Source organism: Camelus ferus, chromosome 10 (assembly GCF_009834535.1).
Source record: "Camelus ferus isolate YT-003-E chromosome 10, BCGSAC_Cfer_1.0, whole genome shotgun sequence".
Classification (NCBI taxonomy): Eukaryota; Metazoa; Chordata; class Mammalia; order Artiodactyla; family Camelidae; genus Camelus; species Camelus ferus.
In genome coordinates this window covers 63,714,031-63,740,911 of record NC_045705.1, presented here as the reverse complement: position 1 = coordinate 63,740,911, position 26,881 = coordinate 63,714,031, and the positions used below count along the sequence as shown (strand labels likewise).

The window sequence follows — 26,881 nt, the reverse complement described above, 5'->3', positions numbered from 1 at the left end:
GGGGCTGGAGTTCAAGGGGAGGGTCTCAAAACCACTCCCAAGTCCCCTACCTGGCTTCTGACCGCCGGCCACGCGCGCCTGACACGCCGGATATGACATCACCCACTCCCGTGGTTCCCAGAACTAGGTGGTGGGACCGGAAATTAACCCGGAGGGAGGGGGTGTGCAAACTGACCGGAAGTGGGCCCGGACGGGCGACGCCAGCCCCCAGCTGCCGGGAGCTGGCCAAGAGGAGCGTGTGGAGGGCGGGGCACGGGGCGGGGCCGCTGCAGGGGCGGGGCTTGCAGGCTGGCGGGCGTGGGGCGGGGACCCCTAGTCCCCGCGGGACCCCGCCTGCCCAGGCGCCGGCGGCGGCGCGGCCATGAAGCTGAAGCTGAAGAACGTGTTCCTCGCCTACTTCCTGGTGTCGATCGCCGGCCTCCTCTACGCGCTGGTGCAGCTCGGTGAGCGGGGCGGGGCAGGGGTGCGGCGGGCCGGCCCGAGGTCACCCGCCGCCGTGCATCCCGCCCTGGGGATGAACCCCCGCGTAGACCCCATTCATCCGGCACGGCCCTCTCGCAGCTCTCTGCGGCCTCCGGGCGCACTCCCCTCTCTAGAACGCACCGCAGCTGCCCGCGGCACCTCGGGTGAAATCAGACTCCTTCCCAGAGCCTGCAAGGCCCCGCATGATCCTGCCTCCTTCTGCCTGTCCAACCCCTTTTCCTTCCCCTCCTGCTCGCTCTGCTCTGGCCACATTGGCTTCATGACAGTTTCTTGAAACCCCCACGCTCATTATTCTTAAGCACTTAACCTGTTCCGTCTGCCTGTAGTGCTTCTCTCCCAGGTCTTTCCCAGCTGCCTCTTTCTCATTCTTCAGGTCTCAGCCCAAATGTCACCGCCTCACAGTGGCCTTCCCTGACCACCTTAGCTAAAGTAACTCTTGTTTTTCTGGATTCTCTTCTAGTCTCTCTCCTGTTTGTTTTCTTCCTGGCCCTTACCATAGTTTCTAATGATTTTTATTAATTTGTTTCTTTGCTTAGTGTCTACCTCCTCCACTAAACTGAAACCTCCATGAGGGCAGGGACCATGTCTGTTTGGTTTCCTGCTACATCCGGGGCATGTAAGGCAGTGCCTCCCAGGAGGAGCATTCAATAAATATTTATCCAATAATGGAATCAGTGAATTTAATGAGTCTTTGGTCATATAGCCAATGGAACAGATTGAACCCTGCCTCTTATACAGGGATTTAGAGACTGGGCCACTTCATGATCCTCAGGTATTTCAGATACTGTCCTGTTTTAGGAGATCAACTTGTTCTTTACAGCTCCAGAAGGCAAAATTAAGGACCAGAGGGTAGAAGGGATGGAGGCAGATAATCAGCTCAATAGCCAAATGAAAATGGTAATGGATGAAATTATTAAAGTTGGAGGGAGGCTGCTAATTGAAACATGAAGTTCCCTACCACCAGAGTACATGTAGAAAGCCTGTTAGAGAAGTTGTAAGGAGAGTCCTGCATTAGCTAGTTGAATGAGAAGGTTATGGCCCTTTGGGATGCTGAACATGCTGTGGTTCTCTGCCCCCATCCCTGCTTCCCGGGACCAGGCCAGCCGTGCGACTGCCTCCCTCCCTTGCGGGCAGCAGCAGAGCAGCTTCGGCAGAAGGATCTGAGGATTTCCCAGCTACAAGCCGATCTCCGTCGCCCACCCCCTGCCCCTGCCCAGCCCCCTGAACCCGAGGCTCTGCCTACTATCTATGTTGTTACCCCCACCTATGCCAGGTATGGTCTCTGGTGCACCCAAGACCTGCATGGACCAAGAGGTCGTGGTTGATGATGAGTTTGGGGAGGTGCTGGGCCAGGGGATATTCCTCAAACTAGGGCATGCTGAACGACAGGCTAACTGAACCCTATCGTTACTGAAAGATTGATAGGAAAATGTTTTCCTATTAAAATAGAGAGGGATAGGGTGGTAATAGCTCAGTGGTAGAGTGGTAGAGCGTGTGCTTAACATGCATGAGATCCTGGGTTCAATCCCCAGTACCACCATTAAAATAAGTCAATAAAATAAAATAGACAAGGATGTGCTATGAACACAAAATCCCTGAGAAATTTTAAGATAGAACAATAAAGTTGCAAAGAAATCCTGCGCTTGCCAGTGAGTTCACTCTCCTTGGGATCCTTTGGTGAGAAAGTTTGAGAACCTCTGACTAAACTGAAGTAGAAAAGGGTTTGGCTCTATAGTCATACCAGGGTCTAGCAATAGTTACACCAGCTATTTACAGTGTTTACTCTCTGCCACACACTGTGCTAAGTGTGTTCCTTTTTTTTTTTTAAGATAAAATGTAGCTTTATTACTGATACAAACCACCTGGGGAACAGTGGTTTTGGATCTGTAGCCAAAAGAGCTTGCTAACACCTCCCTGTAATCAGATGGCTGACCCATCTCTAGACCCCCTGCCCCTCCTCACACTCACCACCAATGGTGGGGTGGGCAGGCCTATCTGAAAGATAAAGAAGCCTACAAGAGATTGGGCCCCACCTTCCCAGTTCTTTGTCTAAACTTGGATAAATCTTCCTCCCATGAAGAGCAATGAGTCAAGGGGCTCCTCTAATACTCCACTACCTGGAAACCCAAGCACAGGAGGCAAAGTACCTGGTCTTACTGATATTCTAAAAAGTTATGATCTTATTTAATCTTTAAAACTGTAGTGTTGTAAAGCATTATTATTCCCATTTTATAGCCAGGGAAACTGAGGCTTGGGGGAATGGCACCATTTCCCCAGGTGTCTCACCTAGTAAGTTACAAAGCTGGCATTCAAACCCAGATCTGATTTCAAAGCTTGTGCCCTTAATTTATAATCTTCCACAGTCACAGCCCTGGGGGTTGACAGAGGTGAGTGACAGATATGGATTAGAAGAACAGGGCGGGTGAGTGTCAGAGTGAAACTGACAGCATGAAAGGAAGTTTGGGTAGTGGTGAGGGAAAGGTCATGGGGGGTGCTCGGAGTGACCCAGGAGAAGCTATATGTACCTGCTGGAGTGGGCAATTAATGCCTACCGCTTTCCCTCCTGCTGCATCTTTCCCCCTGCAGGCTGGTGCAGAAGGCGGAGCTGGTGCGGCTGTCCCAGACCCTGAGCCTGGTGCCCCGGCTGCATTGGCTGCTAGTGGAGGATGCTGAGGGCCCCACCCCATTGGTCTCAGGGCTACTTGCTGCCTCTGGCCTCCTCTTCACACACCTGGCGGTCCTCACCCCCAAGGCCCAGCGGCTTCGGGAGGGCGAGCCAGGCTGGGTTCGGCCCCGAGGTGTAGAGCAACGGAACAGGGCCCTGGATTGGCTCCGGAGTGGAGAGGGCGCTGTGGGGGGAGAGAAGGACCCACCCCCACCAGGGACCCGGGGAGTCGTGTACTTTGCTGACGATGACAACACCTACAGCCGAGAACTCTTTGAAGAGGTGAGCACTGGGATGGGGATGGGGAAACAGGCTGGGTGGGGCCAGCTTCATCTTTTTCTCCGGGTAAGGAGTGGGGAGCAGCAGGGCAGAGTGACTCAAGTGGTCTTTCCTCCCGTTCCCCTGGGCCACCTCCTGTCTGTTTCTTCTCTCCTGAATTCTGTTAGATGCGCTGGACCCGTGGAGTCTCAGTGTGGCCCGTGGGGCTGGTGGGCGGCCTACGATTCGAGGGCCCTCGAGTACAGGATGGCCGGGTGGTGGGATTCCACACAGCGTGGGAGCCCAACAGGCCCTTCCCAGTGGATATGGCAGGATTTGCTGTCGCCCTGCCCTTGCTATTGGCTAAGCCCAATGCCCGCTTTGATGCTACGGCTCCTCGGGGCCACCTGGAGAGCAGTCTCCTGAGCCACCTTGTAGATCCCAAGGACCTGGAACCACGGGCTGCTAACTGCACTCGGGTAAGGGGATGGAGGTGGGCAAAAGAAATCTGCCTCTGGGATGGATGGTGATGGGAGAAATGGAGTGAGGCCCTGGGGAGCAGGATCATGGATGGGTGTTTGAACCAGGAGAGACCCTTCAGAGCTCAGATTCAACCTTGCTCACTCTACTGAAGGGCAAGCTGGGAGCCAGAGAAGGAAAGTGGTCTCCTGCCACTGTCTCTGGGGCACCCATGTGGCACAGAGAGAGTAAGGGATTAAGTCGCATTTTAGAGGCACTAAAGCCTCCCTCCACCCTGCCCTTCAGACTTGGCAGCCAACATGGTGTGTGTAGATGGGGTTGGAGAATCTGCTCTGCACTGAGTGCACACCAGAGGCCTGGCTGTGGCTGGGCCTGGCTCTAACTGAACCTTTCCTGGGACAGGTTCTGGTGTGGCATACGCGGACAGAGAAACCCAAGATGAAGCAGGAGGAGCAGCTACAGCGGCAGGGCCGAGGCTCAGACCCAGCTGTTGAGGTGTGACGGTGGTCCTCCCCTGCCCACCACCTCATCAGGCACAGACCTGTGGGACTGGGCCCCTGGCCTGCCCAGGATGTGGTTTTCCCAGTCTCAGTCCCTCAGAGCCAGGGGTGGCTCCTCTGCCCCTTCAGCCCTAGGGCGTGGCCCAGCTGCTTCTCCCCTCCCCCAGCCTGCCAGGTGGCACTGCCCACAGGCTAGGGACAAGTAGTCCTTGTATTGAGCCAGATGGGCTCTGTCTGAGGTGGAGCAGAAGGACAGACAGACTCAGGGGGGAGGGTGGCTGAGTAACTGGGTAACTTATTGGGGCTGGGCATGCACTGGGGGGCTGGAGGAGCTGGACTGGACCCTCCCCACCTGAGCATGCAGACCCCCCCCCTTGCTACCTCCAGAATAAAAACTCTCAACCTGGAGGTTCCTGTTTTCCTTCACTTCCCACATCTGCTGCTTGCATTTGATCCTTACCAGAGTCAAAACCCCAGAGTCCTGGCTCCCCTAACAGACAGGCATCGGTTCTCTCAGGAGCCCCCACCCCCTTGAAGAGAAAGGTCAGTGGCTTCAGTCCAAAAGCTTTATTAAGTCTGTGCACCAGAAGCAGTCTCCAGTCCGTCCCATATTACTTTCTTACCACCCTGTTTTTTGGTTTTTGTTTTTTCTGTTCCCTGGTGGTTTTGCCCATGTATTAGGCCCTAGGATACCTTGTTTTCTCCCCTACCCAAGTCTGGCTCAGTGACTATCCTTAACCCTTCTAATCCCAGAGATTCCCCCCTCCCTAACCTGGAGCCTGGTAGGGAGGTGTGAGGTTTCCAGAATTGTCCATCCCTCCCCTTCCCCCCACCCCTCATCCCCACCCCAACCTCCAGGCCACTAGACCTCAGATGGACCCTCCTTGGGAGGTGCCTCTTCTAGTGGGGCCTCCTCAGGTGCTGGCCGGTGGGCCACCCCACCCTGTAGCCATACTGTTTTCAGCATGTCTTTCAGCCCACCGGGAAAGAGATAGCCCTGAGCCTCTCCCTCCCCATCCATAACTCCTCCAAGGCCCTCCAGTGCTGTCTGGAGGTACCGCAGGCCCAGGAGCACCAAAGCCTGTGGGAAAAGCAAGGGGCAAAAGGTCAGTGAGGGTCAGCAGTTCCAGGGGCCCCTGGGTCAGAGGCCTCCTGAGGAGGAGGCCTCAGACACTTTGCTGACTCACCTGCAGCAGGAAGGTAACAGCCAGCAGGTTGCCCAGTGTGCTTGCCAGCCCCTGCAGGTACCCCAGGAGCACCCCATGGCATCCTTGGGCCCAGAGGTTTAGGTTGGGTTGTCGGGGATCATAGAGAGGGTGGGCGTGGGGGTCTGAGAGCTGGCTTTGCAGGCAAGGCCTGGGTGAGTGGGGGTTGCAGCAGGAGAAAGGGACCCCATCAATCAGATATAGGCCTTCCACATTGCTCTGGATCCGGCTGCAAAGGGAGAGGTGGGCGGGTTAGGATGTCTGGAGAGAGACGCCTTGGGGAAGAGCTGCAGGGCACAGGAGTTCAAAAGGGAAAAATAAGGAGACATTTACTGACTGCTTTAGTATGTACTAGGCTTGCATAATTCACTTATCTTCACAACTCTGGAAGATCGGTTCTATTATCATCTCCAACCTACAGATGAGGAAATGGGCCCAGAGCAGTTTAGTAACACACCTTGGGTCACACAGCTAATACATGGCTGAGTGGTACCCCATTCTCTCAATCACTTGACTCTATTGCCCATCCGGGTGAGGTGGGGTTTTGAGGGAGAAGGAGGAGAAGGAGGAGGAGGAAGAAGAGGGGAGAAGCAAATCACTCACTCAACCACGTCTTGGTCATTGGGGTCCAGGTAACGGCTGCTGACCCACTGGATCCCAAACCAATCCTTGTATCCATGGCGCCCGCAGCACTGGTGCTTTATCTGCAGCTCATCCAACAGCCGTTTGGCTTGACAGCGTCCGGGCACCTCTGTGTCCTTGTAGTGGGCCAAGGCAGTACCCAGGCCCTCCTCCAGTCCTGTGTCCAGAGTTCCAGGTAAAACCAGGGCTAGCCCTAGGGCAAGGACCAGGAGACCCCCGCCACCAGCTGTGCCAGACACCAGCAGCGGGCCCAGGACCCCACGCCAGGGAGGGTACTGAGCTGCATCTAGACTGGCCCTGCTGGCTCCTGAACCCACCAGTCCTGTGCCCAGAGCCACTGCACTGGCTGCCAGGGCAACCTGGGGCAGGGTAGCGAACGGGCAGGAGGGAGCCAAGAATGTGCCAAGGTGCCGCAGCTGGACCAGGAGGTGCCCGCTACAGAAGAGGGTGAGGCCACCGACCAGTGCCAGCAGCCAGGAGAGGAGCCAGAGCCCCTGTGCCAGACGGATGCGGGGCTGGAGGGGCAGCACCACGGGCAGCACCGGCGCCATCTCCCATCTCTGCCCAAGGGAGAGAAGAGCTGTCAGGGACAGGGGTTGGCCGAGGCAGGATGCTGCGTCAGCCCAGCCCGGCTTGAGCTGGGCTAATGCCACCCTGACCCCAATACCCTGGGCATCCTCCCGCCCCCAGCCTTAATAACCCGACGTCCTGTCCCCTACCAGTCGCAATTCGGGATACCTTGGCTTTGCCCCTTAGGAAAAGCCCCGCCCCCGGGCGAAGGGCCTATTTCGTGACCCCGCCCCTGCCCCCTCGCGGAAGTGGGGAGGGGCTGGCGGGTTGTGCCCAGAAAGACTGGGGGCGGAGACCTTAGGGCCTGCGCTCCTTCCCAGGTCCCCAGGGAGTCCGAGGGTCAGGATCCCGGAAGGGCCCAGAGGGCGGAGGCCAGAGTGGGCCAGGGGGTCAGAGGGTTGGCCCCGCCCCCGTACTGAGCCGCGAGACCCGGACAGGGAGGGGTTACCAGGCGGCCCGGCCCCCCCTCGTCCCGCCCCCCCTCCCGCGCTTCCTGGCGGCTCCGCGTCCGGCGCCTGTTTGTGCTGCGGCGCTGGGGCCCGGGACGGCCCCGCCACCCCACCCCCGGGAGCCGAGAACGGTCCCGGGAGAGTCCAAGGCCCCGGCGGGCCCTGGAGCCTGGGGCCCCCGCCCCACAGCGCCCCCTCCAGGCCCTTTCCCCGCGCCCGACAGCGCCCCCGGGGGGTGGCACGGCACCCCTGCGCGCGCGCCCCGGGGTGCTTCCCCTTCCCCTCTCCCTGGCCATGGCCCCCGCGGCTTAGACGCCTCCTCCGCCGCCGCCGCTCGGAGCAAGCCGGGGGCCGGATGGACGGGGCCGGGGGGCCCGGTGAGTACGGGGCAGGGCGGGCGGCGTGCCCCTTCCCGGAGCGCCGGCCGGTCGGGCGCTGCCATTGCCCGACGGTTGTCTGGAGCGTCCCCGCGTGCTCCTCGGGCCCGGGGGCTCTGAGCATCCTCCACTGTTCCTCCGGTCGCTCTCCCTAGTTACTTGGGTCCTCCTGCTATCATTTCGAACTTGCCCGACGTCATCCTACCCCCTATGTTACTCTGGGCCCCTCGAAGTTGCTCTGCCTCCAGTGTTACTCTGGGCCTCTTTTCCTGGTATTTTGGGTCTTTTTACTTCTGACCCCCACTGTTACCCTGGGACCTTCACTATGATTCTGCTCTCCACTGATACCCTCTCCTGTCACTCTCGATCTCTTCTCCTCTGAGTCCTCAGGGTGACTGTACTCTTGTGGCCCCCTTCTCTCCTGGTGCCCCTTCTCAGTTTCTCTGCCTTCCCTGGAGACCTGAGCTTGTCTCTGGGCTGGGCCCTGTCATCCCTCACCAGTACTGCAACTCCGTCTGTGGTTCCCACGTTCCTCGGCAGTACTCCATATTTTCCCCTTGGTACTCCATGGTACTCCCTGTCTTTGCGGAGGCTGGGACGGCAGCAGGGAGGGAGCTCTGCCAGGTTCCTCGCCTGCCCTGCCAGAAGGAGGCCCTTGATCCTCCACCACCGGTCTCCTCCCCTCTGGGAGAGCTTCCAAGCCTGGGGCTGCTTGAAGGAGGCAGTCCTACTGGACAGATGAAAAGTTGAGGGAAATCAGAATCCCCTCAACCCTTTCCCCAGGTAGTGGGTACATTCTGAGTGCTTCTTGCCCCCTTGCCAGGTGAGGGTCCTGCTCAGGAGGCCCTGCAATCCTTGAGCCGACGCCTTCAGGTGCAGGAGAAGGAGATGGAGCTGGTAAAGGCAGCCTTGGCCGAAGCCCTTCGCCTGCTGCGGCTGCAGGTGCCCCCCACCTCCCTGCAGGACCTTGGTACACCAACCCCTACTAGGGACAGGTATGCATGTTGTCACACCCCCTTCCTACTCCTTGTCAGGGCCTCTTGGGGCATCAGATTGATGCACTGTCTCCCCAGCAGCCCTGCAGCCCCCCCAGGACTGCCACCAACATGCAGCCCCTCCCTGGTGAGCCGAGGCACCCAGACGGAGACAGAGGTGGAGATGGAGCCATCCCTTGGACCCCCCGGCCTGAGCAATGGGCCCCCAGCCCCTCGGGGGGGCAGTGAAGAGCCTAGTGGGACCCAGTCTGAAGGAGGGGGCAGCAGCAGCAGTGGCACTGGCTCCCCCGGCCCCCCGGGGATCCTCAGGCTGGTGCAGCCCCCACAGCGCACTGACACGTAAGCGTCCTGTGGCAGAGACTGGAAGGGGAGGGAGGATTGAGGAGCACGTTTAAAGGGAATGACTTTCACCTGCTCACTGTACTCCTAACAGGCCACGGAGAAATTCTTCCTCCTCATCCCCCTCAGAGCGGCCTCGACAGAAACTCTCCCGGAAGGCAGCTTCCTCGGCCAACCTGTTATTGCGGTCAGGGAGCACAGAGAGGTGGGCGAGGCTCCCCCACCAACTCGCCCCGCCGCCCCAGGCTCAGGCTCTTGACTTTCCGCATCCCTCACTTCACTTCCCTGGGTGGGGTGGGGGGACCTCATTGCCCAACAGAAAGAAAGGAACAAGCACTCCTGGGGCGCCTGTTTTGTACCCGGCACTGTGCTAAACCCTCGACCTCCTCCATCTCATTCAGTCCCCGTGACATCCTTGGGGGGTAGGTGGTCTCATGCTGTTCATTGTCCAGGTGAGGAAGCAGGCTCAGAGAGGGTAAGTCACTTGCCTGGGGTCACACAGCTAGAGTCAGGATTCCCACCCTACTCTTCCTGACTCCAATCCCCCTGCCCTTTTCCACCATATCAGCATACCTTACAAGATTCCAGGAAACTTTTCCAGAAGCTCCCATGATTTTTCTGGATGACTGACCTCAGAGTTTCAGCCCTCTTCTCTCACCCCAATCTACCAGAGTTGACTTCTAGAGAGCAAGGGGGAATCCTAGTGGCCCAGACCAGTTGTCTCTTAGTGTGTACAGGCCCCAGGACACCTGAATGTTCCTTCTTGCCCTATTCTCGGCCTCTCCTTTGTTCTCTGAAGAGAGATTGTCACCTTATTACCATCTAGTGACAGTCATCTCTGGAATTCACTTGTCACCTTCCTCTTGAGAGACAAGGACTTTCTTGCTTCCCTCTCAGATTTCTGAAAGGCAGGGCTGATGTGTGTTCTGAATTCACTTAGGTCCCATTTTACAGATGGGGAAATGGAAAGGTTGCTAGCCAGAGTCCTGGTAGTCTAGAGGAAAGCGTCACTCCACACTGCCTCTTACAGGCTTTTGTACTGTGCACGCAGCTCCTTAGGCCTCACTCAGTCTTCTTATCTCTTAAATGGAGCTCAAAGTCCCCATCTACTTTCGAGCCCTGATTGCTCACGATGCAAACTGAAAGCCTGCAGGGGTGACTGTGATCTCTAGAGTAGTCTCCTTCCCTGTGTCCTGCCCCTCCCCCCTCCCCGCTTACGTCTTGGGACCTGACCTCGGTCCCTGTGCTTTTCTCTCTTCCCAGCAGCCGCGGGGGAAAAGACCCCCTCTCCAGCCCTGGGGGTCCTGGATCTCGGAGGAGCAATTACAATTTAGGTATGTTACAGAGGGAGCTGGGAGAACTTGGACGATGGGGTTAGGATTTGGGCTACAGTCCCAGGAGCTATTTGGGGGGACTCATGAGGTGTGGTGGGTCGAGTTCTGCTCTGGCTTCCCTGGAAGGGAAGCTCCAGGGTGGTGGTTGACACCCCCTCCTTTTCTCTGTAGAAGGCATCTCAGTGAAGATGTTCCTTCGTGGTCGCCCCATTACCATGTACATCCCGTCTGGCATCCGCAGCCTTGAGGAGCTGCCCAGCGGCCCACCCCCGGAGACCCTCAGCCTTGACTGGGTGTATCCTGCCCCCTCCAGTCCCATGGGAACCACCTTTCCCGTCTTGGGACCTCCCTCCCCCACTTCTTTATGGTTTTCTCCTGGGTCTGCAAGGAGACGGAGCCCCTGAATCCTTCTCTAACCTCCTAGGACATTGGTGCTGCCAGCCAGAGGCTCTGTCCTCCCTTTTTCCTCATCCTGCCCTTGATCTGACCCTTTCCTTGACCACGAGCCCCACTCCAGTTATGGGTACAGGGGTCGTGACTCCCGCTCTAATCTGTTTGTGCTGCGCTCTGGGGAGGTGGTCTACTTTATCGCCTGTGTGGTGGTGCTATACCGGCCTGGGGGAGGCCCAGGGGGTCCTGGAGGTGGCGGCCAGAGACATTACCGGGGGCACACGGACTGCGTTCGATGGTGAGGGTCCTGGGGCTTGGGAGCCGGCAGCTCAAGGCATGGGGATGGTGGGCCTGACAGGGAGAGGGTCCGGAGGGGTGTGGAGGAGCAGGAGAGGAGAGTGGCCTTGCTGCTCTGCAAGCGTAGAGAAGGTGTTCCGGGTGGTCTTGAGTGACTGACCCCCTTCCCTAGAGTGTCTCCTCCCCTACTTAGCCTGGCTGTTCACCCTGATGGTGTGCGTGTAGCCTCAGGACAGACAGCTGGAGTGGATAAGGATGGAAAGGTAAGGCCCCAGGCAAACACCAGGAAGACAGGACAACTTCCCAGCCCAGCTTTCCCTCACACCCCTGACCCCTTCTCCTCCACCAGCCCCTGCAGCCTGTGGTTCACGTTTGGGACTCAGAGACGCTGCTGAAGCTGCAAGAGATCGGACTGGGGGCCTTCGAACGGGGTGTAGGGGCCCTGGCCTTCTCAGTTGCGGTGAGCTGGCCCCAGAGCCTTGAGGCCCCCATCTTCCTTGTCTGGGAACCCCCTTGTTGCCCTTCACCAGGAAGCCTCAGAGGTTCTGGTCCTCCTGAGCCCTGCCTGGCCGGTTCTCCTAAGAGACATGTGGCCACCTCTCCTCCCTCAGTCTGGCCTGTCATGGCGCCCCTTGCCTGATTCAGACCGTGAACCCTGTGGCCTCCAGCCCCAACTCAGTCCCTCTGATGTGTCCTCTCTCCTCAGGATCAGGGTGCTTTCCTCTGTGTGGTGGATGATTCCAATGAGCACATGCTGTCAGTGTGGGACTGCAGCCGGGGCACGAAGCTGGCTGAGATCAAGGTGAGGCTACCTGGTGGCCTGGAGGGCACTGAGGATGGGGAGCTGGGAGTAGAGTGTGCTGAGAGCTCCTGGTTCCCCGTAAGGACTTCCTTTCTGGCTGAGTCCCCCAGAGCAAGCCTCCTGGCCTCTCTGAGGCTGTGAAGTGGGGATGGCAGAAGTTCTGACTTTGGGAGAGAAAGCATGTCAGGCACGAGTGATTAATCATGAGTGACTGGGAGTGGCGCTTCTAGGGGACTGGGGCCTTGGAAAGTGTTGTCTTGGGGTTTCTGGACTTCCGCCAACCATTTGTCAGGATGCCAGTTGAAGAGAGGCAGGTAGAATGAAGGTGTGCAGGGCTCAGGGTGGCTGAATCTAGTATCCTCCTTTTAGAGCACGAATGACTCCGTCCTGGCCGTTGGCTTCAGCCCTCGGGACAGCAGCTGCATCGTCACCAGCGGGAAGTCCCACGTCCACTTCTGGACCTGGAGTGGCGGAGCAGGGCTTCCTGGGAGTGGGACCCTCACCAGGAAGCAGGGTGTCTTTGGGGTGAGGCATGGATGGGTGCAGGGTGGTGCGCGTGGGCAGAGTGCACATGGAAGTATTGGTCTGAGGACCACAGACCCTAATGCGACCCAACTCCCAACTAAAAGTCCCTGGACTTTTAGTCTTCACCCTACCCTTTGACTTCTGCTCTCTGCTCACCTCGCCCCCTAGAAATACAAGAAACCCAAGTTTATTCCCTGCTTTGTGTTCCTCCTGGATGGAGATATTCTCACTGGGGACTCTGAGGGGAACATTCTCACCTGGGGGCGGAGCCTCTCAGATTCCAGGACCCCAGGCCGGGGCGGGGCCAAAGGTATGTGGCTGGGTATGGCATCTGGGAAGGCTAGTTCTCCAGAGGGTCTGTGGAAACAGAGGAGAGGATTTCCCATCTTTTTACCTTGAGAGATGATAGTGCTCTATTGGAGGGTGGGGTCCTCTGGGGGTCCAGTCTAGAAGGGTAGGGGGTAGCTCAGCAAAGGGAAAGGGCAAGGGCTTTGGAGTCTGCCAGATCCTGGGTTCAAATCCCAGTGTTGCCTCTAGTTGTCTGGCCTTTAGGAAGTTATCTCACATCTTTAAGTCTTGGTTGTCCAGTCTGTAAACTGGAAAGAAAAAGAGCTGAGAGTCAGAGACAGAATTAAGTGGGCACTCAACAGCTGGGGGTTATGACTCTATTATGACAGCCTAGGCTGTTCCTGTTCCCTACTTCCCTGCATCCCAAAAGCATGACCCACCCAAGGCTTTGCCAACAGAGACCTACGGGATTGTGGCCCAGGCCCATGCTCACGAAGGTTCCATCTTCGCCCTGTGTCTCCGGCGGGACGGGACTGTGCTGAGTGGTGGTGGGCGGGACCGCCGGCTGGTCCAGTGGGGGCCAGGGCTGGTGGCCCTCCAGGAGGCTGAGGTGAGGGCTGGGTGGGGCCCAAGGGAAGGAGGGGGAACGGAAGAGGAATGGTCCCTGGGCCCCTGACTTTCTGCCACCACTCCTCAGATTCCCGAACACTTTGGGGCCGTGCGGGCCATCGCAGAGGGACCTGGCTCTGAGCTGCTGGTGGGAACCACGAAGAATGCATTGCTGAGGGGAGATCTGGCCCAGGGCTTCTCCCCTGTAATCCAGGTTGGAGGGAGAGGCAAGGGCTGCGGGGGAACAGGAGGGGAAGGGAGGTTGGGGAGGGGCAGAGGTGACAGTCCATGCTCTGCTGCAGGGTCACACGGATGAGCTCTGGGGGCTCTGCACACATCCCTTCCAGAACCGTTTCCTCACCTGTGGCCATGACCGGCAGCTCTGCCTATGGGATGGGGAGGGCCATGCACTGGCCTGGAGCATTGACCTCAAGGTAGAGCTCTGTGTCCCTGGACCCTCAACGTCACATCCACTGTGACTCCTGTGGCCGCCACTCCTTCCCCAACATCCCCTTCCCTTCTGCTCCCAGAGGCAGCCAGTTTGTACTGGCGTGGCTGCACTGGCTGCTGAAATACTCATTCTTCTGTACAGTGATGCCTCTAGTGCCCCCTGAGCACTGCCCTCCCCACAACCCTCAGACCTCCCCTGGATCCAGCAACTAATGGTTGATCTCTGGCACAGCTGGAGGTGTCAGTTCTGGTTGTTAAGTATTTTGAGTAGCACCTCTGTGTAGGCTCCAGTGACACCCTACCTCCATCCCAGGTCTTCTGTCTCTCTCCTCCTTGGGAGGAGGAGGCTCTGCCGTTGTTACCAAGATGACAAGGTATCCATATTGGTTCTCTCACTAGAAAGGCATCTTCTTGAATTCACCTTCTCCCCCCTCCCAGGAGACTGGTCTCTGTGCTGACTTCCACCCCAGTGGGGCAGTTGTGGCCGTAGGACTGAACACGGGGAGGTGAGAGGGAGCCAGGACTCCTGGGAGGGGAAAGCAGAAGGTATGGGAAGGGATTCTGGTGATGGTGGGGGCGGGTGGAGGAGTGTGATCGCTGCCTGCTCAGGAGCCCCACCTGCACCTTCCACTTCTCAGTGCTTTCCCTGCAGCTCGGGTCTCCCCTGCTCTCCTGTGGCAACTGTCATCACACCCTCCCCCATCCACTCTCCCTTCCAAGCCTGGGAGTGGAGGAGGAGGCAGTTTGGGAGAGAAACACAATGGGGATGGGAGGAGCAAAGGGGAGACTAACACAGGGAAGTGACAAGCTCACAGGCTCCACAAGGCCCTTGTAGTTGGGTCCCTCTACTCCTTTTCAGACAGCGTCAGGAGCCCTCAGCTTTTATCTGCTCTTAGCCCCTTCCCATTTCCTGGCAGAATGCAATGGCAACCTCTCTGTCTACGTGATAGCCTTTCTGTGGGTGTCTCTGCATTGCCAGCCCCCACCCTGCTCAGGACAGGTGTCCTTACACCTGCTTTCCACCACCCACCCCCCTTCCAGGTGGCTGGTTTTGGACACAGAGACCAGAGAGATCGTGTCCGACATCACTGATGGCAATGAGCAGCTCTCAGTGGTCCGATACAGCCCAGGTGGGAGCCACCCCTACCCTGGACCTAGCCTTGTCCCTGGCCCTTCCCTCTCTGAGTGACTGTCTTTGTAGATGGGTTGTACCTGGCCATCGGTTCCCATGACAACATGATCTACATCTATAGTGTTTCCAGTGATGGTGCCAAGTCCAGCCGCTTTGGCCGCTGTGTGGTGAGGAAGCTGGGGTGGAGGGTGGGGCATTGCCATAGCAGGTAAACTAATGCACTTTAGGAGGGTCAGGGGATGGGAAATGGTGGCTACATTTTTAGTCTCTTGACCCTTGCTCCCAGGGTCACTCCAGCTTCATCACGCACCTTGACTGGTCCAAGGATGGGAACTTCATCATGTCCAATTCTGGGGACTATGAGATCCTTTATTGTGAGTGACAGTAGGAGAGGGGAGAGGGTAACTGGGGTGGGTTTTATTTGTGTGTGTGTGTTCCCTGGTTAGGAGGGGTGAAGGAGAAGATGTGGGGGAGCTTCAGGGGGAGGTGCTGTCAGAGAGGGAGGTAGAGATGAGTTGAAGTGGAGTCAGAATTCTACACAGGAGAAATTTTGTCATTTGGACAAAAAAACCCACACAGTTTTACACTATGTCTTGTTCCCACAAGGCCTTGGGGGAGTTGAAAAATGCACTGAGAAGATTGTTTTGGAAAAGTTTCTCAGGACAGGTGTGGAGGGACTGGCTAATCTAGGAAGGAGGCACTGATGAGAAACTGTTAGGAGAACTTCTGCTGAGTACATGGGGCTAGGTTTTTCCCTGGGCTGAGGACTACCATGGTGATGAGATCACATGCTACTGTCTCAAGCCAGTTCTTCCAACTTGGCATCTTCCCGACTGAGGGCAGGGTGAGAGCTGAGCTGGGTGGGCTCCCTCTCCCCAGGGGACGTGGCTGGAGGCTGTAAGCTGCTGAGGAATCGCTATGAGAGCCGAGACCGGGAGTGGGCTACGTACACCTGCGTGCTAGGCTTCCACGTCTACGGTGAGCAGGGCCTCGGAACCCTGCGGGAGCCGTTGGGAGGGGCAAGGTGCAGCCCGCCTCGGGCTCGGAATGCTGGGCATGTGTTAGTGGGGTGGGCGTCAAGAAACCGGCAGGTCCAGCCCAGGAGGCCCTTCAGGCCGGCCTTGGGGACTGGGAAAGATTGCCTGGAACGCAGCGGGTGGGTGGCTGGGCTGCCTGAGCGCCGGAAGTGGTGCAGCTCTGGGCGGTGGGTGGCGGGAAGTGGGGGAGGCCGAGCTGAGGCCAGCCGCTGTGGTAGGTGTGTGGCCGGATGGCTCGGATGGAACGGACATCAACTCCCTGTGCCGCTCTCACAACGAGCGCGTGGTGGCTGTGGCCGACGACTTCTGCAAAGTGCACCTCTTCCAGTACCCGTGCGCGCGCGCCAAGGTGAGGCCTCCCGGGGCCTCCGGGGTCAGGTGGTGGGGCCTGGGGTCTCCCGCAGTTGCTGCAGCTCGACCTTCCCTCCTGCCCAGGCGCCGAGCCTCGTGTACGGTGGTCACGGCAGCCACGTGACCAGCGTCCGGTTCACGCACGACGATTCGCACCTCGTCTCGCTGGGCGGCAAGGACGCCAGCATCTTCCAGTGGCGAGTGCTGGGTGCTGGGGGCGCGGGGCCGGCGCCCGCCACGCCTTCTCGAACCCCCTCCCTGTCCCCCGCCTCCTCTCTCGACGTCTGACCGCTGCCGAACGGGACCCGACGGGACCCACCGGCCTTGCAGCGTGGCGCCGCCCCACCCAAATCCCCCAGGACCGGGGCCGACTCTGTCCTCGACTTCGAGACATTCCCGAAAATGCATTTCCCTGGAGGGGGCGAACGGCACCCCTGCACACACTGTATAGACCCGGTGGCTGAGCCGGGCAGCCCCAGCCTGGGCCCTGACTCCCGCTGCCTGCTGAGGGGCAATAAACCAAAAGCAAAGTCTCCTCCCGGTCCTTTTGTGGGGCGCGCGGCTGGGCGCCTCGGGGCTCTGTACGGGTGGGGATGAAGGAAAAGGGGAAAGCGGAAAGGGTGAGGGAGCGTAGACCTTTCATGCAAATAACAGGTGAAGCCACTTGCAAATAACCCTGCGAAGCGCAAAAGCGCTTGGAGTCTTTTGGGGCCGCAGCTAGAGCTGCAGGGCTCGGGCCAGGAGAGAGTTAAGCCCAACTCCCCTCCGGCCCTCAGAGGCGGGGCCGAGCAACAACGGAAATAACCGAGCGCCGGGCAGCTGTCGGGCGGAGGGAGCCGAACTGTTTCCGGAAGTAGCCGAACTTTGGGGTCTCGCTCTCCGACTGGAGCCGACCGCTGGGCCTTGTTCTCCGGATCCGGCGAAGGTGTACCGGAAGGAGGCGAACGCCGAAGCGGGCAGGGCAAGCTTTCGCGGCTGCCGGCAGAGCCCAACGTCTGGTGGGGCTCGACGAGGGCGGGGGGAGCTGAAGCCTGGCTCCGGTCCGGCGGGACCCGAGCTCGTTCCGGAAGAAGCCGAGCGGACCGGCGCCGGCCCCTGCGTCCCGGGCGTGAGGCTGTAGAGGCGGCGGCGACAGCGCGGGCCGGGATGAACCGCGACGGCTGAGGCTGCGGAGGTGCCGGCTGAGCGGGCCCGACCGAGACTTCGGCGAAGCGCCAGCCCCTCGCTCGGGGCTTCTCTTGGAGCCCTGCCCCCGCGAGCCTCCCGGACTCCTTTGTGCGGCCGGAGGCGGCGGCGGGAACGGCCATGGCGGCCAACATGTACCGAGTGGGGGGTAAGTACTGGGTGTAGGGGCTGGGGGCCTGGGGCAGGAGAGGTTGGGGCCGGGACCGGAGACGCTCTGCAGCGGGCGGCGTGGGGAGCCGCCTGTGGGGCGGCGTGGTCCCGAGCGCGGACCGGAACCGGAACCAGGAGCACAGGGAGCGGGGGCGCAGGGACCGCGACGCGGCCGAGCTCCGACTCCGGGAGAGGCTTCGGGCAGCCCGACGGCACTCTCGGCTGCATCTGGGGCCGCCGGGGTCGGGGAGTGGACTTGGGAAAGTGGTTCCGAAGGAGCTGACAGGGCAGGCAGTGGGCGCGAAGGGCCGGGGAGACCGCTTTGCCACCTGCGGGGGAGCCGCCGGAGGTTTCCTCTCCCCAGGCGTTACTGTGCGCCTCATTTCGCAAAGGTGGGGGCCCTGCGCTAGAGTGAGCAACCTCTCTCTTGCCCGAGACCAGGGTGCGACTTCATCGCTGAGTTAAGGGAACTGCCTGGGATCCCCCTGCTTCTTGTCTCCTTCTTACGGCTCACTGTTTAGTGAAGTATCTGATTTTAGAACTAGGTGGTTAAGGGTGGGGGTGGGGCATCTCTCCCTTAATTTCTGTTACTCTCTCCACTTCCACATTTCAGCGTCCTCTCTACCCAGACCCTTATCTAGTTTTGGTCCACTCTCAGGCCTACTTTCGCTCCTCCTACCCTGGTGCACGGCTCTCCCACCTACTCCTCTGATCTTCCCGGTTCTTCCCCACCCCCTCCTACAGATTACGTCTATTTTGAGAACTCCTCCAGCAATCCTTACCTGGTTAGAAGGATTGAAGAGCTCAACAAGGTGAGTGGAGCAGAGTCCTGCCCCCCCCACCCCGTGGTCTGTTTCTTCGGAGGTCTCTAACTTCAAGGAGAGAGAGAGAGAGAGAGAGAAAGAACACCAACCCTATCCTATAGGAGTACCCATTCATATTCATTCATTCATTCCACGTATTCAGGAAAGGCTACTGAGAGCTTAGTAGGAACTTTACTGTTCTATTTCTTGGGGGCTAAGGAAAGGGATTTGGAAGTCTGTCCTTAAGTGTAAATCTTTTTATTCATACTTTTTTGGGTTTTTCTTACATCCCTTAGAAATTTGTTCACCGTTGTTAGTTTTTTCTTATTCATTTCCACTTTCAAATGAATAGTTTTCACCACCATTTTTTCTCCCCTTAGACTGCAAATGGAAATGTGGAAGCAAAGGTTGTGTGCCTTTTCCGGCGAAGGGACATTTCTAGTAGCCTCAACAGCCTGGCTGATAGTAATGCCAGTGAGTATCTTCGTACCCTACCCTCGGCCTCTGTCTCCCCTTGCCCATGATCTGAGGCCTGGGCATGTCCCCGCAGGTGTTTCTCTTGGTAGCATGCCCAAGGAAGAGATGTGAGTTTTGGGGTGGGAAATGCCTGGTCTGCAGAGGGAGGCCTGTTTTTACATGTTGGTTTGGAAGCAGGGTGGAGAGACCATGATAAGGAAAGCCAGAATTTGGTTTGTGTGTGAGTGTGTCTATGTGAACTGGTGTATATAAAAGAGATGATAGTATTTAAATAGGGGATGAGGAAGAGCTTTAGAGAAGCAGGATTCTTGGGGGACAGTTTTGGGTATGTTAGGATAATGGGTGGTGACCATGATGTCAAAGTGAGAGGAAAAGAATGTACTTAGAAGGTTGAATAATAGGGAAGCAGTGTTATTTTGTGATCACGAGGTGATAAGAATGTATTGATGGGAAAGAACAGGAAGCTAGGTAAGTTTAGCGCTTTTCCTCTTTCTCACCTATCCTGGCTTCCTTGCTACTCCATTCTACATTTTTCCCTTTTACCCTCTCCTTCTTCTCTTTCCACTTTCATCTTCTTTTTAAATATATATCCTTCAGTTTTCCTTAGTTTCTTTTTCCTTTACTGCTTTGACTTTCCTCCTCTTATTCTTCCTTCCTAAATTATCTTCCTTTGGGCAAGTTAGGCTTTGCATTTGGGCATGAAGGGGTTAACGAGGAGCTGAGCCTACCAAGTTCTCTGGCCCACTGGGGTTTCTAGTCCCATCTGGCAGGGGCTGACCTTGGCCTTGTCCAATCAGAAAGGGTGTAGGGGGTGTGGTCCCTAGCACAGGGTTTCCGGAGCACACAGGCAAGGGGTGGAGCCTAAGGCACACCCCTGACCCCCCTTTCTCCCTGAGGTTGGGAACAATGCACCAATGAGCCTGGGCTTGTGGCTTTTCTGCCCCCTCCCTGTTTGGTTGGCACCCAGCCAAAGTTAACCCTTTTCACCAGGGTTTCAAGGCAAGTTGCAGCTCCTTGGGGAGGAAGGTGTTGGTGCTGTCTTATGAGATACTGTCCTTGAAAGCCCCCACAAACAGTTATTAGCCAAGTAGAAGACAAGGGATAGTTAGGCTTGCATGCGATGTTTAAGAGCAGAGTCTCCTGAAATTTGCAGAGGAACTGGTAAACACAGTCTTGTGTGGTGCATTTTCATCTTACTGGATTTCTCGACCCCAGCCTAGTTGAGCTAAAAAGAGAGAAGTGTGATACTCTTGCTGGGCCTGGTATGGGCAGTTTTGTGCTGTATGAGTGGTGTCTGAGCATTGGCACCTGGGACTGGGGTGTATTTCTGTGGCATTCGTTGTACTCTCAGCAGCTCTTCTCTAAGAGCACTAGTGATGGAGAGTTGGGAGCATCTGTAACGGGGAGAAGGCTAAGCAGGAAAGGTAAGGGTATGAAGGCAGGTGCCTGGGAAATGTGAGGAAAACAAGTGAGATAGGAAATGTTTTCCCTGGGTTAGAGATTCTAAAGTGGCTTCTTTCTGAATTGGTTTCTGACTCCGTTTCTTTCTCCTTAATATCCCAGGGGAGTTTGAGGAGGAATCAAAGCAGCCAGGGGTGTCGGAACAGCAGCGACATCAACTGAAGCACCGGGAGCTTTTTCTTTCTCGCCAATTTGAGTCGTTACCAGCTACCCACATAAGGTAAAGTCTAATCAGGGCCACTGTGGCCTACGTGCACTTACTTAGAAGGAGGCCCTAGTGTACTGGCGATGCTGCGCAGAGGTAAGGAGGAGCTCACCAGGGTTTTCTTGACTTCTCTCCTGTAGGGGGAAATGCAGTGTGACCCTCTTGAATGAGACAGATATCTTGAGCCAGTACCTGGAAAAGGAGGTGAGAAAGAGGTGTACGGAGAAGAGGGAGGGGAGTGGGTATTGCCCCAAGAGGTAGGAAGAAAGTCAGGCTGTGGTGAGGTACAGGTTGACAGAGTGCCCGTCTCGGGGACTCTGGATACACCCTACTGCCCCCTGCCTCTGAGGATTGCTACTCTGCTTACCTTCTCTCTTCTCCATCTCCAGGACTGCTTTTTTTACTCACTGGTGTTTGACCCTGTGCAGAAGACGCTTCTAGCTGACCAAGGGGAGATCCGAGTTGGTTGCAAATACCAAGCTGAGATCCCAGATCGCCTGGCAGAGGGTATGCAACGTGACAGACTTATTCATAGCTACTGGGTTGTCTAACATCATAGTCTCTGCATGGTGTGCCCTGAAGTTTTGTGGTGCAGTCTGCATGCCTTTTTGCTGTGACCGTGACAGGGTGGGACCTTAGGAACCTGAAAGAGGTGGATGGGCACGTTGGGTAGAGAAGGCTGAGAGTTGAAGGTGGCTGATAGAATCCAAGGAGGAGTCGAGGAAGAGTGAGGTGTTACTGTGAGTGTCAAAGACACCTTTTATTCTCCCTCATGATACCATTTCCCTGTTCCCTAGGGGAATCTGATAATCGGAACCAACAAAAGATGGAGATGAAAGTCTGGGACCCAGACAACCCTCTCACAGACCGGCAGATTGATCAGTTTCTCGTGGTGGCCCGGTGAGGGGTGGGTGGATGGGGGAGATGGGCCGGGGGAGGTGTGGACATAGTTCTGAGTCATGTTCTTCAAGATGGACTTTATTTACTTATTTTTGGCATGGATGTTTTCCTTTTTTTTTTTTTTTTTCTCATCTGGCTTAGCTCCTCAGCCCACTCGCGCTTTCTTCTTTCCCTCTTGACTTCTCACTCTCTCCCTCAGAGCTGTGGGGACCTTCGCAAGAGCCCTAGATTGCAGCAGCTCCATTCGGCAGCCAAGCTTGCACATGAGTGCAGCTGCCGCCTCCCGAGATATCACCCTGGTGAGCAGAAGTTGGTGGGTAGTTGGGAAGGCTGGGCTCTGTGGGGACTTTGCAGAGAGGAGGGTGTCTCTGGGGGAGTGGGAATGTTTAAAGAGCAGCAGGAGAGTGGTGCTGAGGGTTTCAGGTCATCACCATTGTTTGCCGCCTCTCCTGTAGTTTCACGCAATGGATACACTGCAGAGGAATGGCTATGACCTGGCTAAGGCCATGTCAACCCTGGTGCCCCAGGGGGGTCCAGTGCTGTGTCGGGATGAGATGGAGGAATGGTCAGCCTCAGAGGCCATGCTGTTTGAGGAGGCCCTGGAGAAGTACGGGAAGGATTTCAATGATATTCGCCAGGACTTTGTAAGTGGATGGCGCTGGGAGGAGCAGTGGAAGAGATGACAGGTGAGGGAACCAGGACCTGGGGCAGATAGAGCTCATCCTTCCCTCTACGTCCTTAGCTACCCTGGAAGTCACTGGCCAGCATAGTTCAGTTTTACTACATGTGGAAGACCACAGACCGCTATATTCAGCAGGTAAGGTTGGCTGGGGAGGCTGGACCAGAGACCTCCTGCTCACCTCTGTCTTTGAAGTTGATGACATCCTCCCTGCTGAGATAATCTGAGCTATTTTTAATTTTTCTCCTTCCTGCAGAAAAGATTGAAAGCTGCTGAAGCAGACAGCAAGCTAAAACAAGTCTACATACCCACCTAGTGAGTGTGATGGGGAGAGAGGCGTGTTTCCCTTCTCTGCCCCTAACCTGTGCTTTCCTTAGTGATTGGAGGTGGGCAGGAGATGGGGTCAAATTGTTATAGAGACAAAGTAGAAATGGATTCTTCTCCTTGACCAGTTCCTGGTTTCTCCCCCTCTGCTTCCCCTTTTAGCACCAAACCAAACCCTAACCAGATCATCTCTGTGGGCTCAAAACCTGGCATGAATGGGGCTGGATTCCAGAAGGGCCTGACTTGCGAGAGTTGCCACAGTGAGTTCCAGGGTGGGAAAGGGATACTGGGGGGTGAGCAGGGTGTTTTCTCTGGCCCGAGAACCTGAGAGGCTCCAGTGGCATTTACCCTCAACCTTTCCTTCTCTCCATGCTCTTGCAGCCACACAGTCTGCCCAGTGGTACGCCTGGGGCCCACCCAACATGCAGTGTCGCCTGTGTGCTTCCTGTTGGATCTACTGGAAGAAGTACGGGGGACTGAAGACTCCAACCCAGCTTGAGGGGGCTGCTCGGGGCACCACAGTAAGGATTGATGGGGGATAGGCCGGGGAGAGCAGTAAGCTTATTGATGTGAGCTTTGGGCGAAGGCCAGAACACCCAACTCCAATAAGGTGATGGTTTGTTTGCCTAGGGGTAGGGGGAGGTGGTACTTGATAGAAGTCAGGGAGCCAGGTGGGTCAGGACGGCAACAAAGAGATCAGGCAGGAATAAAATGCCCTCTGCAGAGAATGGAAGAAGGAAGCCTGGGTGTCTATCTGTGTTCTCCTTTTTACCTCTGTCCTTACAGGAGCCACACTCAAGAGGTCATTTGTCCAGACCCGAAGCCCAAAGTCTCTCCCCTTATACAACCAGCGCCAACCGGGCCAAGCTGCTGGCTAAGAACAGGCAAACATTCCTGCTCCAGACCACGAAGCTGACCCGTCTTGCCAGACGCATGTGCAGGGACCTGTTACAGCCGAGGAGGGCTGCCCGACGCCCCTACGCCCCTATCAATGCCAATGCCATCAAGGCAGAGTGTAAGGGCAGGAGTGCCGGGGCTAGTGGCAGGTTTGGGGTTGCTTTGGCCAGAGACCGGTGTTTCTCTGGATGTGTAATGACAGTAGGGATAGTAGGCCACAAGGGTTTGTCCAGGAGATTAGACATGGCTCCTGGCCCCAAAAGAGACCTGAATAGTGAAGCCCCCTTCAAATGCTTTCATCTTTGTTCTCCAGGCTCCATTCGACTTCCTAAGGCTGCCAAGACTCCATTGAAGATTCACCCTCTGGTGCGGCTCCCCTTGGCAACTATCGTCAAAGATCTGGGTAAGGGAAGGAGAACTAGACTGGATACAGGGTGCGTATAGGGTGGTGTCTGGCTAAAGTAACAGATATCAGTCCTATTATTATCAAGACCCTTCTCTTCCCCTGCTTTTTTCTTTCCCATTAAGTCCAAAAAGATTTAGTCTAATAGACTGTACTTTTGTAGGTTAAAATGTTTTTTGATAAGCTCTCCAGTATAACTATATACTGATTAATAAGATCATACTCATATGACTTTTGTAGTACTGGTAATTGCTTGCTAGATCCCTCTCCCATCACTACTTTTGGGGATGCCCAGGGAAACTGCATAGAGAAGAAGAGGTATGAAAGTTCTCTAAGGTTGCCTTTATGTTTTTCTGACAGTGGCCCAGGCACCTCTGAAACCAAAAACACCTCGAGGTACTAAGACACCGATCAACAGAAACCAGCTGACCCAGAACCGGGGCCTGGGGGGCATTATGGTGAAACGGGCCTATGAGACTGTGAGTTGACAGACTGGAGTGGGCCAAGTTGAGTTGGGTGGGCTTTTATTTATGCTAGGTGTCTGAGAATCCCCTCTCTCGCCCTTTTCCAGATGGCAGGAGTCCCCTTCTCTGCCAATGGAAGGCCTCTGGCCTCAGGGATTCGCTCAAGCTCACAGCCAGCAGCCAAGCGACAGAAACTCAACCCAGCTGATGCCCCCAATCCTGTGGTGTTTGTGGCCACAAAAGATACCAGGTAGGGAGCCCACCATGGGAGGGGTGGAGAGGTTGACAAGCCAGATTGGTGGCTATGGGAAATAGGAGTATCTGAGCAAGACCAGCTCCAGGAAGACTCGGTGCAGGGTGGGGATGCTCCGAAAGAATGGGCTGGAAGGTGGAATTGCAGTGTGGAATGTGGAATTTCACCTTGAAGGTCTTTGCTTTCTCTGTTGCCCTCTTCTTTTCCTGGCCAGAGCCCTACGGAAGGCTCTGACCCACCTGGAAATGCGGCGAGCTGCCCGCCGGCCCAACCTGCCTCTGAAGGTGAAGCCACCGCTGATTGCAGTGCGGGCCCCAGTCCCTCTTCCTCCATCCTCACATCCTGCCAGCACCAACGAGCCCATTGTCCTGGAGGATTGAGCATCTGTGGGGAAGGGAGGTGGGCTGAAAGCTAGAGGGTGGGTGCACAGGGCACCCAGCCTCCCTTCCCTCTAGCATCAAAGGGAAGAAGGAAGGAGGGAGGGAGGGAGCAAGTAGTGTGTCTTTGGAGGGGTTGGGCGCCCTCTAGTGTTACCACTTCGAGGCTTGTCCCCTTCCAGTGCTTCTCCATGCCTAGTGATGGAGGGCAGACAACCAGAACTTGGCCCATTGTGGGAACCTAGCCTGTTTTGGGGGGTAGGACCCACAGTTGTCTTGGACAGTTTTGGGGGGAGGGTTTTTTAAAATTTTTAAAAAGTTTTGCCTCCCTTTGTGAAAGGGGATGGGAGAGGGGAAGAGTAAACAGATATCAGGTGGTGGTATCTGGCTGAGGGAGGGGGGCGTGCACTGCCATGACTGCCATGTCTGTCTTTTTGGTTTTTTTTTCTAATTGGGGGTTTTTCTTCCTGTCCGGTGTCCGGACCTTCCTAATTGGAGTTTGAGACCCCTAAGCTGGCATCAATCCCAGCCTATGCTCACTCTTTCCTTCCCTCCCCTTGCCCCTTCTGCCTTTTGTACGCCAATTCTCAGAAATAAAGATCTTTTGTCCGTTTTTTTTAACCTTGGATTCTGTAACTGGTTCTTATAGTAACAAATAAAAAGCTGTTTTCTTCAGCTCTTCCTGGCTCAGCTATTCTCTGCTGTGTGTGTGTGTTGTGTGTGTGTGTGTTTGTGTGTGTGTGTGTGTGTGTGTGTGCTGGAGGCATGTGTTTTTGGGAAAATAAAGAACAAAGGACGGTAGAGAAGGTACAGATGGGGCTTGCCCTGAGTACAGGTTTATGAGATATGCAGCCTGGACATGTGACCTGCTCCATCTTGCTTTCTTGTTGGATCCAAACTGCTCCCCAGCTCCCTATGGTACTGGTGCCCAAGCACCATCGTGGCTCAGATTCATTAAAACCAGTTGGGATGAGCTGGTTCTCAGAATGGCTGACGGCTTCCATAGGAGTGTGTGTGAAGGTGCTTCTTTATTTCCCAACTCTCACTCCCCTCTCCGTAAATTTTATGTAGGGGATTCTGGGAGTTGCTAGAGGCCAGAGCAAGATGTAGCCCACTTTGGGGATAATGTAGGATCACACCATCTAGCTCTGTGGTGTATTTGCAGAGACTACTGCTTCAAGTATCCCCAAGGCCAGCTTCAGCAACTGCCTTGATATAGGGGCTCAGTCTAGTGCTGTTTCCTGCTTTTTTAGGTGTGGGAGACAGATTAGACGCTTAAACCAGTCTCAACAGGAGGAGTACCTTAGGAGAGAGAACAAGAAGTTAGGCCGACTTTGTTCTCCTTGAGCACTTTCTTTAGAGATGGGGAACAGCCTCAGCAATTGTGACTTACTCAAGGTTACAGACCTTGAGATGTCTGCCTTAAGTCAGTTGCTCGTTCCACAGTCCAAAGCTGTGGGCTGATCAAACACACCAAGAGCTACTACTTAGCCCAGCTGATAGGCCCTTCTATCTCACGGTCCCTGTCCCTAGGGCCTCAGCCAGCACCTCGGTAGTGTGGGAGGAACTGGCCACTATAACAGTCTTGGGGAAAGCAGCACACTCCAACGTCTTCATTCAGTTGCCATCATAGTTTCCGCCGCATGCATTTTAAGTGGGCCAGTGGTTCTTGCGCCTGGTGAGTACACTCCATGCAGCACGCTATCGCAGAAAGAAAGCCAACTGGCTGTGGCCCCGTGGAGCCCGGAAGGTGCCAGATGGGGGCAGAGCTCTTCAACCAGGGCTAGAAAGAGGTCGCAGAACACCCATTCTGGGAGAGGACCGACGGCTGAAGGAGAAAGTAACAGCCTTGAGGAGGTTGGGAGTCTAGGGACAGCCCGTGCTTCGTGGAGGCTGCTCATCCTCCGCCTTTATTCGCCAAGTTAATATGGGGTTGATACAGCCGCATGGGTCTCTATTGCCCCTTGAAGGAGGGGCACAGACTGCCCACCACTACCTAGCAACGAAACAGCCGGCTGTCAAAGGAGCGGGCCGCGCACAGAACCCGGCGCCTGCCTTTGCGGCTGCTTTATGAATATTCATGCTCTTTGAGCCAATCAACGCCTGAACAGCTCAGAGCACACCA

General features: G+C 56.2%; 4 protein-coding genes across 11 annotated transcripts; 3 read left to right on the top strand and 1 right to left on the bottom strand.

Annotated features, from left to right (window-relative positions):
- The first annotated feature begins 239 nt into the window (after window positions 1–239).
- B3GAT3 (beta-1,3-glucuronyltransferase 3) lies at window positions 240–4,794 on the top strand. Its single transcript, XM_032489597.1, has 5 exons — window positions 240–443; window positions 1,582–1,756; window positions 3,070–3,430; window positions 3,595–3,885; window positions 4,289–4,794. The coding sequence occupies exons 1-5, from the start codon at window positions 362–364 to the stop codon at window positions 4,385–4,387; spliced, it is 1,008 nt and encodes a 335-aa protein (XP_032345488.1). The 5' UTR covers window positions 240–361; the 3' UTR covers window positions 4,388–4,794.
- Window positions 4,795–4,938: 144 nt separating this feature from the next.
- ROM1 (retinal outer segment membrane protein 1) lies at window positions 4,939–8,259 on the bottom strand. Of its 4 annotated transcripts, none has more exons than XM_032489593.1 (4): window positions 8,128–8,259; window positions 6,195–6,793; window positions 5,574–5,820; window positions 4,939–5,467 (listed from the first exon to the last, which is right to left on the bottom strand). In XM_032489593.1, the coding sequence occupies exons 2-4, from the start codon at window positions 6,782–6,784 to the stop codon at window positions 5,249–5,251; spliced, it is 1,056 nt and encodes a 351-aa protein (XP_032345484.1). In that variant the 5' UTR covers window positions 6,785–6,793; window positions 8,128–8,259; the 3' UTR covers window positions 4,939–5,248. The 4 variants fall into 4 exon arrangements, with proteins under 4 accessions (XP_032345484.1, XP_032345487.1, XP_032345486.1 ...); XM_032489596.1 differs by lacking the exon at window positions 8,128–8,259 and adding an exon at window positions 7,100–7,206; XM_032489595.1 differs by lacking the exon at window positions 8,128–8,259 and adding an exon at window positions 6,972–7,111.
- Window positions 7,107–16,713, top strand: EML3 (EMAP like 3). Of its 4 annotated transcripts, none has more exons than XM_032489590.1 (22): window positions 7,107–7,629; window positions 8,453–8,624; window positions 8,703–8,963; window positions 9,058–9,168; window positions 10,230–10,297; window positions 10,469–10,592; window positions 10,815–10,985; window positions 11,178–11,247; window positions 11,334–11,444; window positions 11,691–11,786; window positions 12,156–12,311; window positions 12,480–12,621; window positions 13,058–13,209; window positions 13,297–13,422; window positions 13,511–13,642; window positions 14,097–14,164; window positions 14,700–14,788; window positions 14,860–14,957; window positions 15,077–15,164; window positions 15,670–15,768; window positions 16,046–16,176; window positions 16,263–16,713. In XM_032489590.1, the coding sequence occupies exons 1-22, from the start codon at window positions 7,608–7,610 to the stop codon at window positions 16,464–16,466; spliced, it is 2,691 nt and encodes an 896-aa protein (XP_032345481.1). In that variant the 5' UTR covers window positions 7,107–7,607; the 3' UTR covers window positions 16,467–16,713. The 4 variants fall into 4 exon arrangements, with proteins under 4 accessions (XP_032345481.1, XP_032345482.1, XP_032345480.1 ...); XM_032489591.1 differs by having other exon boundaries at window positions 7,108–7,629; window positions 8,706–8,963; XM_032489589.1 differs by having other exon boundaries at window positions 7,108–7,629; window positions 8,706–8,963; window positions 10,227–10,297.
- Window positions 16,714–17,022: 309 nt separating this feature from the next.
- On the top strand, window positions 17,023–25,434 carry MTA2 (metastasis associated 1 family member 2). 2 transcript variants are annotated; one of them, XM_032489592.1, is made up of 18 exons: window positions 17,023–17,511; window positions 18,258–18,325; window positions 18,697–18,790; window positions 20,357–20,474; window positions 20,600–20,663; window positions 20,849–20,966; window positions 21,257–21,359; window positions 21,559–21,658; window positions 21,815–22,003; window positions 22,102–22,176; window positions 22,295–22,353; window positions 22,525–22,622; window positions 22,744–22,883; window positions 23,149–23,377; window positions 23,573–23,662; window positions 24,023–24,141; window positions 24,234–24,376; window positions 24,594–25,434. In XM_032489592.1, exons 1-18 carry the CDS (start codon window positions 17,484–17,486, stop codon window positions 24,757–24,759), a joined length of 2,001 nt encoding a protein of 666 aa, XP_032345483.1. In that variant the 5' UTR covers window positions 17,023–17,483; the 3' UTR covers window positions 24,760–25,434. The 2 variants fall into 2 exon arrangements, with proteins under 2 accessions (XP_032345483.1, XP_006181824.1); XM_006181762.3 differs by lacking the exon at window positions 17,023–17,511 and adding an exon at window positions 17,840–17,905.
- Window positions 25,435–26,881: the final 1,447 nt, after the last annotated feature.